The 14,556-nt window shown below is 40.4% G+C and overlaps 1 protein-coding gene across 4 annotated transcripts in view; it reads right to left on the bottom strand.

Moving 5' to 3' along the window:
- Positions 1 to 14,556, bottom strand: part of HACE1 (HECT domain and ankyrin repeat containing E3 ubiquitin protein ligase 1) — a 293,187-nt gene that overhangs the window by 96,108 nt on the left and 182,523 nt on the right. For all 4 annotated transcript variants that reach the window (XM_033937256.1, XM_033937255.1, XM_033937257.1 and 1 more), the window contains one exon: positions 2 to 113. In XM_033937256.1, the coding sequence (XP_033793147.1) occupies positions 2 to 113 (112 nt within the window). The remainder of the gene's footprint in view (position 1; positions 114 to 14,556) is intronic.

Genomic DNA, 14,556 nt, shown 5'->3' with positions numbered 1-14,556 from the left:
CCTCTGTGCACTAACAGGATGTCGCTCTCACTCACAGGTCGGTGTACCATATCCGAGTCAGGCTGGCCTGCCAGCAAGTGCTCATAGAACCACTCACAGCGCTCCTTAAAGGGCTACAACAGGAAAGAAACGGAGAACACCTTTGACTGGGAACTTAGGAAGTTGTTTGGAAATGCTGGCTGGGTTTGGCTGTACGAGGGTTTGTTAAGGTGGATCGTTTTGCTATTTGATTTAGTTATGTGCATTAGACAATTATGGTCTATCACTTCCTAATGAGAGTGGGGTAATCAGTCAAAAATCCTAATAAGAGTGGGGTAATCAGTCAAAAATTTAAAAAAATTAAAATACACTCTTATATCAAAGCAACTTTCCCCATAGAAGATAATGGAAACTTGAACAATTCGTTCCACGTTCCACCAACCCCCCCCCCCCCCCCGAGGCTACCGGCGCTGCTCCATCATCCCCTCCCCTCGCTCTAACCGGCATCGCACCCTTCCGAACCGGCATCGCAACCCTCCCCCCCCCTGCGAATGCCCCACCACGAGAACCGCAAAGCGGCATCCACTCGCCCTTCCTCCCAAGCACGGTCCTTACCCCTTCTGCTCGTTGTAAGGGTGAATGCGAGCTCCCGCCTCTTGCCTGGGCTGGGCTGTTCATTATTTTCCATATTGAATAATTAAGATATTTAATTATAATACTATTTTGTTTATATTTAAAACACTTTAGTTTGAATTTTGATTCAAGGAAAATGATAAGTATAAAAATATGACTAATTAATTGCTACAGTAAGAGCTAGTTCCTGATTGGAAGATTAGGTTTATACCTTCAATAATCTTTCCGTTAGTCCCTGGAGGATTCTATGCACTAGGTGTTCAATCCCAACCCGCAGTCCGGATGTTGCAGAAATCTACAACTTTTCTGAGCATATGCTCCATCCCCTTAGCCTGAGAGCTAGTAAACATATCCAGTTAAGTTCCAAGAGCCCCGCAGTAAGCCTGCAACCAAAAAGGCTGGCATCCATCCTAAGCGTAATCCACTTGGCAATCCGAAGAAGCCAGCCTTGGCTGCAAGCCTCCCCCAGAAGCCACCAGCCCAAGTTGCTTCTAGCTGGCTCCAACCAGGGGAGCGGCATTTGAAGGGGAAAACTCTGCAGAGATAATCCAAAATAGGAGGAACTCCCGTCAAGGGTTATCTGCAGGTTCTGGGGTCTTGGGCAACCTCCTTGGAGGCGATCCCTTGAGCCAGAGTGCCCATGCGCCCTTGACGGGAGTTCCTCCTATTTTGGATAATCTCCGCAGAGTTTTCCCTTTCAAATGCCGCTCCCCTGCTTGGAGCCAGTTTTTAGCAACTTGGGCTGGTAGCTTCTGGGCGAGGCTCGTGGCCAGGGCTTGCTTCTTCGGATTGCCAAGTGACTTACTCTTAGGATGGATTCCAGCCTGTTTGGCTGCAGGCTTACTGCGGGGCTCACTCTATTCAAGGGTAGTGGACTCCTGGTTGGTAATGTTGGTTGACCGATCGTCTGGAGCTTTGGGAAATTCTGCTGGTGCTAGCTCTCAGGCTAAGGGGATGGAGCTTATGCTCAGAAAAGTTGTGGATTTCTGCAACTTCCAACTGCAGTTTGGGATTGAACACCTACTGTATGGAATCCGGAAGGGACGTAACAGAAGATGGCTTTAGTATCAATATAAAGCAAAGCCTTAGACTAAAAGGACAGATCTATTAATACAAACAGAATGGGTGATTTCAATTACAACAAAAACACAATATCCACTATATAGAGACCTCCACCCACATCAGGCATTTAAAGACAGTCAAAACTTATTTCAAAAGTGGAGAAAAAAAATCTCATTATAAACAAAACCAGTCCTCAGAAACTTAACGACCACCTCAAAGTCGATTATCAGCAACATGCACATGAATGCATTTCTTCTCATACAACATGACTAAAATTGCTTCATATATCACATAACTTTTGCTCTTCTTACAATATGAAAAGTGAAAAAAAAAATCTTTTTATCTTGAAAATACACAGATGTGCGTGATTTCTCTTTTCAATAAAGGTGGAAAACCAAAATCTAATCCAGAAAAGCAGTGAGGTACTCAACAGCATGAGTCTCCTAATCAAACAAATTTTTTAAAAAGTCATTCCACATCCAAACACGTACTTAACTTATAAGTTCCATCAAGAAAGCCTCTTGCGTCCCACACTGCCACCAAGCTTCCGATGGGAATTCTGTTTTGCGATAAAAATCGCTGCCTGACTCAGTATGTACATCAAGCTCCATCTCTTGCAGTCTTCAATTCCAAACTCCAACCCACCTTCTAGCACCATTTTCTGCCTTATCATTTCCTCTGAGCACAATGTATAGATGTATCTTCATATCTAGTTTGTCTGTCTTGACGAGATTGTAAGCTCTTTTGAGCAGGGACTGTCTCTTCTCTATTTTGATGTACAGCGCTGTGTATGTCTAGTTGCGCTATAGAAATGATTAGTAGTAGTATGGAATGTTGCTCCTCTTTGAGGTTCTGGAAACTTGCTCTTTGGGGACTACAAATAATAAATAGCAACATTCCAGAATCTCAAAGAACAATAACATTCTGGAATCCTGACTCGATACATCAGGCTCTGTCTCTGGAAGATTCAAAGCCCAAACCAATCCATTAACAGATTTTTGCAATGATTGATATAATTTTTCCCATAATAAGATACTTGATAAAGGGGGGGGGGGTAGGTTTATTCTCTTTATCACAAAATATAAATAAATTATCATAATATTTGTTATATTGTATGCAACTATCAAAATAAGGGGAGGGAAAGGGATAATTGAATAATAGTTGATATAATTATTAAATATTATATGATGTCTAAAATTATAGTAAGGACTATATAAGGATATGTTGAATTTACAGTAAGTTATGGAAATATCAAGTGTATACTTAATGCAATTGTATGAATTTTTATGATACACTTGTTATATGAAAAATTAATTAAAAAAAAAAAAGCCCACTTCTTTGAAAATGCTCTCTATTCCAAACTCCAACCCACCTGGTAAGCGCCAACATCTGTCTTATCATTCCCTCTGTAATTCCCCCCACCTGAGCAGTGTATAGATGTATCTTCTTGTCTAGTTTGTCTGTCTTGATGAGATTGTCAGCTCTTTTGAGCAGGGATTGTCTCTTCTGTGGTCTGATGTACAGCACTGCGTAGCACTATAGAAATAAGTAGTACTAGTAATGGTATGTGTTAGCATGAATTTGATCGGAGGAGCGTGTGGTGCAGTGCGTAGAGCTACAGCCTCAGCACCTTGAGGTTGTGGGTTCAAACCCATGCTGCTCCTTGTGACCCTGGGCAAGTCTCTTAATCTTTTGCTCCCGCCCCAATACATTAGATAGATTGTGATCCCACTGAGACAGATAGAGAAAATGCTTGAGTACCTCTATGTAAAGCTTTGAATGCGGTTGAGTAACTGCAAAAAGGCGGTAGCCAAGTCCTTAACTCTTATCAGTTAGCATTCCTTAAAACTGCTAGTGAAACCTATCATATGAAAATGCTCCAAGTACTAATGAATCTTTATATTTCTGAATCCATCAATTTTTCCTTTGGTCGTGAATTTTTCATTCATTTAAACAGATTTTGTTGTCTATCCTGGACCTCAGAACCACCCTCCTCCATCCCACATTAGTGAGTATTCTTGACAGGGAGTTAACTGGCGTAAACTCCTCACGGGTCCATGCTTATTTTACAATTTAATAATCTCATTGAATTTCACCTTTCAGGAATATAAAGATTCATTAGTGCTTGGAACATTTTCATATGATAGGTTTCATTGGTAGTTCCAGGTTACATCTTGGTTGCCAGCATTTGTTGGTTAAAACTGCTAGTGTGCATAAAAATTCCCACCAAAAGGTAAAATGGAGTCTGTCCCAATTTTTCCAGTTTTAGGTGATCATTTGCATGGCTATCCCAGTCATAACCATACTCCTTTGCCTATCTAATGGAGGTTTGGTCTGTAATGACGTCCCACATATTACCATCTCATAGGTCAATGGAATAGAGGATTCCAGTATCAAGTTGATTTGCCCCCATATACATCTCCAAAAGTTGAGTATCAAAGGACAAGAGAACAACAAATGATCCATTCTGATTGGCTGAATTATTCCATTATTTTCCCTTTTAGATTGCATTTCCAGGATGGGTGGGAAGGAGGGAGGAGGAGTTATATACTTAACAAGTGTTGTCTGGGATTTTAATTTCAAGTACAATTTAAAGCATTTCTTTTTGTTCTCAAACTAGGGTGGGAGGGGATAATTATTTTGTATTAATTTCCGATTGATTGTAAGTGCTATCTCTGATAATTGTATGTATAATCTTTTACTAAGCTGCATCAGCATTTTTAGCGCGCGCTAAACCCGTGCTACGCAGCTAGAACTAACGCCAGCTTAATGCTGACGTTAAGTTCTAGCGTGCGCGGCAATTTAGGGCGCGCTATTCCGCGCATTAAAGCTCTAGCGCGGCTTAGTAAAGGGAGCCCTTGAAATTCAATAAAGTTAAAAAAAAAAAAACTGCTAGTGTGCACAAAATAAAGGTCAAGGGTAATTTGTATAACAATGTGCCTAAATAGATGTGAGTAACTGACTGGTAGTATGCATTTCAGGAAGCACGGGGCCTGGCTGCGCTTCTTAATGCTACTGTTTGTGTTTCCAAAAGCAAAACAAAAAAAGAACCAACAAGGCCTGCAGTAAAGGAACACAACAGAGAACCAAAATGAAACGGCAGGAAAAAATGGACAGGGTGCAGGAATTTATTGAAATAACAAAAATTTAAAAAAAATTAAACAAATACATAAGCAATATAAAATACATCCAAAAGACTGGGCCTAATATTCATGTGGACCGGACTCGATACGGTCCGTGTTTCGAAGAAACACTTCTTCCTCAGGGGTCCCAAATGCTGATAAATAGAGTATCAGAAAACCAGATTGGATGAACTAAACAAAGTCAACACTAGGCGTGAAAAGCTCCTGTGTAGTTCATCCAATCTGGTTTTTATGTTGCTTATGTATTTATTTTAATTTTTTAAAATTTTTGTTACTTCAGTAAATTCCTGCACCATGTCAATTTTTCCTGCAGTTTCATTTCGGTTTTTTTTTTTTACTATTTGTGTTTCCGCCAGGTACCTGTGACCTGGATTGGCCACTGTAGAAACAGACTGGACTAAATTGGCTGCTGGTCTGACACAGTATGGCTATTCTTATGTTCTACTCAAATAAAAAACAAAAAAAAAAAAAGGAAGCCATTTTATTTCATAAATATATGGAAAAGTACATGCACTAACTTTTTTTAATAAAAATTTTGAAAGCCACTTTCACACAAATTTCAGTTTTTCTAAAAAAAAAAAATAAATAAACCCATAGGATTATAACACTAGATAAAAATGAATTCCTTTCCATACTTTTCAGAAACATTACGTCTCTCAAGTTCTAGAAGGTGGGGAGGGGGACAGTCACCATGGAAGTCAAGGGGATGGGTTAAGGTGGGCTGATCTTTTCCTGCTCTAGCACCACCATCTGGTTGAAAGGTGGTACTACCCTAGCTTCCCTGGCCAATGTCACTAGCTCACATGTGTCTACTGCCAGGAGAGAATTTAAAAGTCCTACACCAGCCTTTCCTTTCAAACTAATCATCCCATTAAAAGAAAAAAGATATCCAATTATGTGTCCAATAAACATCCAGACATAATTTTATTACAAGAAACCCACCTCCCATCTGCTGCCGCCACGAAATTTCAACTAAAGGGATACTCTGCTCATATATACTCCCCTGCGACTTATCAAAAGAAAAATGGTGTTTCAATCTTTCTTAAAGATAAACTCTCTCCCATTATTCATTCAATTAAAACAGACACAGAGGGAAGATGGTGTCTGGTACATGCTGCGTTGCACTCAATAGACTTTGTTCTTCTCAATATTTATGGCCCGGTTAAAGATCACCCGGATTTTTTTAGAGACATTCAACTAGCACTAATTGAATTCAGTTCTTGTTCTCTGATATTGGGTGGAGATTTTAACCAAATCCAAGACTTATATATTGACAGATCTTCTTCCTGTAAACCATCCAAGACCAAGTCTTTCACAGCTCTACAGGCCCTAAAAGATGCTTTCTCCCTTGTAGATCCTTGGCGACTACTTCACCCGAAAGGTAGAGAATATTCACATTTTTCACCACCGCATAATACATACTCGAGAATTGATTTCTTTCTTATATCCTCCTCTCTCATTCATGACCTTACTAATACTAGTATACATCCAATCTCCCTTACGGACCATGCTGCCATTTCTTTATATATTTCTATTTCGGCTCCACGTAATGAATCTCCTTCTTGGAGACTAAACAACGCCTTACTCTTGGATGAAGAAACTGTTGAAAAAATCAACTCATTTACATTAGAATTCTTCGAAAATAACTCTAAAGATCCTGAAGTTTGTCCTTCCATAATCTGGGAAGCTTATAAAGCAACCCTTAGAGGTGAATTGATAAAAATTGCCTCTTGGAAAAAAAAAACAGTCCATGAAAAAAGAAAAAGAATTAGAAAACGCTATTAAAACATTAGAAATACAACATATGTCTAATCACTTACATGACCCAACTATTCTCCATCATATCCAAAAACTTAAATATGAATATAATACTTTAGTTTCATGCACAGCCAGACGAGATATCTTCATTTCCAATTCTGGTCATTATATGGGAGATAATCTTATGGGTCGTCCACTGGCCAGATACCTTAAAATTAAATCCAAAAGATTACATATCACATCTATCCAAAATTCATTAGGACAATTAGTCAAAACCAGATCTTCAATTTCTTCTCAATTTGAAAATTTTTATACTTCATTATATAAGTCTGAAGTTGTGGCTCCTGAATCAGATATAGACTCTTTTCTTTCCTCCTTATCTCACCCGACCATATCGGAGCCTGTTAAATTGGAACTAGATTCTCCGATAACCATAACAGAAATAGAAACTGCTATATCTTCCCTACCGACTGGAAAAGCCCCAGGTCCGGATGGTTTTACTAACGAATTTTATAAACTATTTCGAAACATCTTAGCTCCTCATCTCCTTACATACTATGATTTCCTCCACTCCTCTCCAGATAAACAATTTAATTTCACAGAAGCCACCATCGTTGTAATCCCTAAACCTGACAGAGACGCTACCTTGGTCAAAAACTTCCGTCCCATCTCTCTCCTTAACTTAGATTATAAAATAATGGCAAAGTTACTTGCATTAAGACTCACCAAAGTGATTCCACATCTTATACACAAAGACCAAACGGGATTTATTAAACAAAGATATATAGGAGATAACCTACGACTTTTTCACCACGTGAATGCACATGCTAAAACATTGACAGACCCAATAATAGGCCTAGCTATAGACGCTGAAAAAGCCTTTGATCGAGTGGAGTGGTCTTTTCTTTTCAGTGTCCTAAAATGGTATAACTTTGGATCATTTTTCACGAAATGGATAAAAACATTATATTATAGTCCTAATGCTCGTATTCTAATTAATAACTCTTTATCCAATAAATTTCCCCTTCACAGAGGCACTAGACAGGGCTGTCCTCTCTCACCACTATTGTTCAATTTAGTGTTGGAGCCTCTTCTCTCTGCTATTCGACAATGCCCGCTAATTAATGGTATTCCCTCCCCTGATAGAGACTTCAAACTAGCAGCATATGCTGATGATGTATTAATTTTTCTAAGGAACCCTCAATCTTCTCTCCCTCATCTTATACATATCATCAAACAATATTCTAGCTTCTCAGGATATTCTGTAAACTGGGAGAAATCAGAAATCTTTCCTCTGAACAATAACATTCTTCAATCAGACTTGGCTAATTTTCCATTCACATGGTCAAATGAAGCTGTGAAATATTTAGGGATTTTAATACACAAAGATCCAGTCTTTGCTCAAGATCTTAATATATCCAAAATCAAAAATTTAGTTCTTAACACTACATCTAGGTGGTCTCCACTTTATTTGTCTTGGTGGGGTAGAATATCATCCATCAAAATGACCCTAGCACCTCAAATTAATTACATCCTCTCAATGCTTCCTCTTTTATGCCAGAAATCATTTTTCCATTGGCTAAATAAGAAGCTATCTGAATTTATATGGAACAAGAAAAAACCCCGAATTGCTCTAGCCAAGCTGAAGGCCTCTAAAATTAACGGTGGTCTTAACTTTCCAGATTTCTACCACTACTATATTGCTTCATTAACTAAATATGGAGCTTACTGGGTCAATGACTCCTTCTCTCAAGACCCTCCTAATTGGTATGAAATGGAATGTTTTCTATGCAAACCTTTACACATCTCTTGCCTATTAACGATACCAATACCCAGACATTTGAGAAAATACTCTCTTTTGAATTCAACGCAGCATGCTCTCCATCATTTAGATAAAATAGCTGATATCTCAATTAGTGTTAGCCCATTCATGTCCCTTTGGAACAATCCCAATATCCAAAACCAAGGCAAATCCCTTTCATGGAAACGGTGGCAACGGACAGGTATATGGTTTGTTCATCAATTATATACTCTTAATAAACTAATCCCTTTTGATATACTTTGCTCCACATACCTACTAACATCCTCTGCTTATTCACAATGGATCATACTCAGTGAAATACTGTCTTCTGTACAGATACAATATGACTTCATATCTTCTAAAAATACTATTTACCATTGGTCTTTACGGTCTCTATCAAAAGGGAAAGCTATATCTTTTTTTTATAATATTCTAAGAGACCAATCCTTCACTTTCTCATATCATGCTATGAAACACTGGGATAATATAATAACCATTCCACTTTCTGACATTGACTGGGAACTCTTTTGGTCTTCAACAAATCGCCCACTTTTATCTTCTAGAGTTTCACAGTCAATGCTCTTTGTAATGTGGAATGCAATATGGACCCCATTTCGTATGTGGAAAGCCAAATTAAAACAAGATTCTATCTGCTGGAACTGTTTGAAAGAGGAAGGAACTCTTGATCATATGTTCTTCCATTGTACTCTGGTCCGTTCTTTTTGGTCCAAAATCTGGAATACCATACAATCTATCACCAACTGCTCAGAAGAGATTTCTATGGACATTATAATCCTTCGATCTCAACACCCCTGTTTCGCGCAATCAAATTGTCCTCCTAAACTTATTGATACCATGTTTGTGACTGCTCTCATGCATATTCTGAAAAATTGGAAATCATCTTCGTTATTAGATTATACTTTTTGGTGGAACTCTCTATGTATGTACCACAGATTTGAATCATATGCATATGAAAATAAAATTTCACTCCATAAATCCATGAATTGGAAAAACAAAAAATCACCCTGGTCATTTTTAGATTCATATGTACATTCTACTATGTAGACACTCCTGTCTTCTCCTCTCTTTAAAAATTATATATATATATATATTTTTTTCTTTCTCTCTTCTTTTTTCCTCTCTCTTTCAATTTTTACTTTGTCCTATTTCACTTTCTATTGTCATACATCACCACAAACAAATCCAAAAACAACTCTGAGCTTTTCTTAATAATATGGGCCTTTATAATTAACTGTATATTAATGCAAAATGTTATACTACTTTTATGTATTTGAATTGCTCCTTGTATTTTTTAAAATACTGAATAAAATTTATTGAACTAAAAAAAAAAAAAAAAAAAAAAAAAACTAATCATTCTCATCTGAACAGGTTAAGAAGCTATATCTGTTTTAAATTTTGTGTGTGTGAATAAATTTCTTGTGAATCAAACTGCTAAACGAAGGAAATCTAAAAATATTCTCCATCTACCACAGGTACTATGAGGGTGACCAGTGAACAAAATGAAAGAAAAGTACAAAACATCACAAACAAATGTGATACAGTACACTACCACTAGTGACCTGTATGCATATGGTTTCTGCTAAATGTGTAGCATCTTGTCTAAGGCTTTCCAAGTTATGACAACCCAAACATCAACCAGATACATGAATGAGAGCATTCTGGTACAAGTCTGACAAGATTTTGCCACCAACATTCAAATATTTTGGAAAGTTAGTGTGAAACTGAACCCAGACAAGACAAAATTCATTCTCCTCGAAAATAATAAAACCCCAACTATAACAAATCTAGTAATAAATTCAATCACATACCGCATACATCCCACTCTAAAACACCTGGGAATAACAATAGACAGATGCTGTACCATGCAACCACAAATCAATAAAACAATACAAAAATCATTTACGGTCATGAGAAACTTAAGGCAAGTTCAAAAATTCTTCGACAGAACACAATTTCAGCTCTTGATCCAGTCCCTAGTCCTAGGTCCTCTAGACTACTGCAACATACTCTCTCTCTCCTGCCTCACAACTATGATAAAACAACTACAAACAGTTCAAAACACAGTGCTAAGACTTATCTATTCACTGAGGAAATACGACTACATCATAACTAGATTCACACTGGCTCCCAATACAAGCAAGAGTACAATTCAAATTCTACTTCCTACTATTTAAAACCATTAATGGAGACAGCCCAACCTACCTAAACAATCGCCTAATCCAAACTACCTCAACCAGACATAGGAGAACCCACAAACCGTTCACTCATCCCCCAATCAGACGTCAAACGAAAAAAACTGTACGATGGCCTTCTAGCCACCCAAGCAGCAAAACTAGACTACCAACTCTCCAATTTACTGATAACGACCCCAAACTACAAATCGTTCAGAAAAGAAATAAAAACCATCCTATTCAAGACATCCTTGAAGACAAACTAACACCGCAAGACTCATCCCAATTCTTGGAAGCATCTCACTCTACTCTTCAATCCCTCTGGAAATGGCCAGATAACTTCTTTTGTAATCCGCCTTGAACCACAAGGTATTGGCGGAATAGAAATTACTAATGTAATGTAATCTTTAAATGGTTTAACTACAGTCTCAATGAAATGATAATATTATAGTTATTTTTCTTATGCTTTTCGTATGTACTTTAGTTTTTAATTAGTTCTTCCTTCTCCTATGTTTTCTGCTATGTACTCTAGTCTTAATTACATGTGAACCGAGTCGAGCTCCACTGGGAGATGACCCAGTATATAAACCAAAGATTAGGTTAGATTAGATCTTTAAGTTTGGCTGTATATGTTTCAAGGCTCTCAGTGGGTTATTACCCAGTTATCTTATGGATCATTTTAAATTTGCCAATAGAAAACATCTACGTGATCTTCGACTTTGATTTTCCTTCTGTAAAAGGAAGTGTATAGATGTTTCTTTTTTTTTTAATTCTTTATTTTGATTATTCATTACAATAATAGCAAATATTCATGAATATCCACAGACATTCTGTATATAAAATACATTGAAATATATATGAGGTAATAAATCAACCAAGATCTAGTCCACTTTATAATGGTCGCCAGCATTTTCAATAGGGAATCAAATCAAATCTATCTATCTATAATCTCCCATCGTGGACAGGCTTAAGTGTAGCTTACTTTAAATATCATTCATCATCCTCCTAAAATGAAAACATCCATACTGAAAATTAAAGTTTCAACAAAGATTTTCCCTTAATAAAATCTTCTAACTGGGCTGGATCAAAAAACACATATTTATCACTTCCATACGTGATAAGGCACTTACATGGAAATTTTAAAAAGAAAGTAGCTCCAACTGCCAAAACTTTAGGTTTTAGCTGGAGAAATTGCTTCCTTTTAAACTGAGTATGTCTAGAGACATCCGGAAAAATTATCACACGTTGACCACAAAACAGGTCTTGTTTCTTCAAATAGTATAATTTCAAAATTGCCTGTTTTTCTGTCTTAAAAACCACAAGAAGACTTCCGGTGACGTCATCACCTTGAATGGCGGGTTAGAGCCGGAGCTCTGATCCCGGAGTAAACGTTCCCCCGATCAGGAGCAGGCACGCCGCGGTAGCGAGCTGGGCACCCGGTGAGCAGAGTGAGAGAAGCTGAGCGGATCCATAATATGCCGTCTAAAAAGAAAACCGACGAGGGGAGACCGCACGAGAAGGCGATAGAAAAATGCGGCCTGCGCCAGTCGCGCGGAGCCTCGTGCGCGTCCCAGCGTGAGTCCGGGGAGAGCGGGTCCGATGAAGAGTCGGAGAGGGGGGCCTCTCCGAGACTGCGACGCATGGACTCCTCCTCCGCAGCAGTGACTAAGGCAGACCTCCAGCAATGGGTTTGCGACATTAAACAGGAGGTTGCTGGTGTCAAAGGGAAAATCCGGGACGCAGTGAAAGAAATCAAGAGGGAAATAGCAGACCTCATGGGGAGAGTGGAGGAGACTGAAAGGAGAATGGGGGAGCAGGAGGAGGTGGTACAAAACTTGAGTGGGGCATTTGAGGCGGCCCAAAAGGACTGGCAGGACTGTTACCACCGGGTGGAGGATCTTGAAAACCGGTCCCGCCGGAATAATGTCCGCATCCGCGGTGTACCTGAATCGGCGAATTATACAGATGCGGTGAAGGTGGTGCAGGAGATATATCAATCTCTCTTCTCCTTGACTGAAGATGGTGGAGAACCCATTGGGGTCTTGAAAGTGGACCGGGCTCATCGCACACTGGGACCCAAGCGAGATGACTATCCAAGGGACATTATTGCATGTCTCCACAATTTTGCCGACAAGGAGCGGATGGTGCGCAAGGCCCGGGATCTGGGGTCGTTTGAGTGGAAGACCCATAAAGTGGAGGTGTTTCAGGACCTTTCTGCTATTACTTTGCAACGCAGGAGAGAGTTTCGCCCGATCGTGATGATCCTGAAGCAGAACAACCTCCGATATCGATGGCTGTTCCCCTTTGGGCTCCTTCTCACTATTAACGGTGCCCATAAGAAAGTGACCACTGTAGCGGAGGCTGGAAAATTGTTGCGGAAGGAGGGGATCCTTACTGGAGAGGTTCTGACGCCGGACCGGCAAGGGGCCCGGCAGTCAGAGAAATTTCGCTGGAGAGAGCGTGTGACCAGGTCACGAAAACCGGGTGCTGGTGGTCGAGAGGTGGAGGAAACATATGGGAGAAGCGGAGCTGGACCTTCCAATTGCACTGGCGAGTGAGCGATGGCAGATCCTGCTTGGCTGCTCTTGGACTGATGGGACTTTCAATGCCTTGACTGGGCAGATGTGTTGCTTGGAATGTGTGAGGGGCTGGATATGAGGGGTTATTATTCACGGGGGTGAGTGTGCGAGGGTGCTTAGGGGAGAGTGAATGGGGATGATTGCTTGTTGGGGGGCTGGGGAGGGGAGGGGGAATGGATGAGGGGTTCATGAGCTGGGGTGGGGTCACCCGGAGTCATGGGAGGGCTGAGGAGCAGGTGGATGTGGGTAGGGTTGGGAGGGGGGTGGGGGGTGGGGATAGGGGGATGGGTAGGGGACAGCATGGGCTTTTGGGTCTGGAGTGGGGAGAGGGGGAATAGGGGTGCATGGTGTGGGGTAGGATTCTTGGGTTATGGGACCTGATTCTTTGAGATTGGGCAGTTTTAACGTTAAGGGCCTCAATATGCCACGTAAACGCCAGCTCTTGTTGAAGAGGCTGCGTATTGATATCAGCTTCATTCAGGAAACTCATTTTGTGCGCCCTGGGGAGAAGCTGGTACAATATAGAGAATATCCGGGAAGGGTCTGGGCCTCCAATAGGAAAGAACGGAAAAAGGCAGGGGTGGGCATTTTGTTTGCTAAACGTCTTAAGATCGTGCCTGAACGGGAATGGAGGGATGAGAGGGGGCGATGGGTGATTTGGGTGGGGCAGATTAATGGGGAAGTAGTCACTCTGGTGAATTTGTATGCCCCGAATTCTAAACAGGGTTCTTTTTTCGATGAGGTATTGGCCAAGGTACTGCAGGTTAAGAAGGGGTCGGTGCTTGTGGGAGGGGATTTTAATTTAGTTATGGATCCCAGGTGGGACTCTACGGGGGTTGGAGGGGACCGGCTTAAGTCCGATAGGAAACGCCTTAAACACTTTGTTGACGTACTCAATATTGTAGATGGGTGGAGATCTCAGCATTGCATGGATAAAGATTATACGTACTACTCCCCTGTTCATGGGGTCTATACTAGAATTGATATGTTGTATCTGGATAAGGGGTGGGGGGGTAGATTACTGGGGTCCTCCATTGGGGACATTGGCTGGTCAGATCATGCTCCCATTTGGATGGATGTGCGATAGGATGCTTCGAGAGTCGGTGATCAATACTGGAGATTGAATGATAGTTTATTGAGAGATCCGCAGCTGGTCCGCAAGGTGGAGCAGGTTATTGTGGATTTTTTGGAGCATAATAATGTTGATTCCTACTCTCCGATAACGATATGGGAAAGTTTGAAGGCCGTACTGCGGGGGGAGCTTATTTCTATGGCCGCTCATAAAAAGAGGCTCCAATTGCAGAAGGAACGGAGTCTGAGAGAGACTTTACGTCAACTGGTAGATCAACATAAGAGGGGCCAGGGGGGTGCTCCCCTTGGGCTTCGGATAAGGGAAGTTCGGGCGGAAT

This window comes from Geotrypetes seraphini, chromosome 3, assembly GCF_902459505.1.
Source record: "Geotrypetes seraphini chromosome 3, aGeoSer1.1, whole genome shotgun sequence".
Lineage (NCBI taxonomy): Eukaryota > Metazoa > Chordata > Amphibia > Gymnophiona > Dermophiidae > Geotrypetes > Geotrypetes seraphini.
This window is presented reverse-complemented; position numbering and strand designations above follow the sequence as displayed.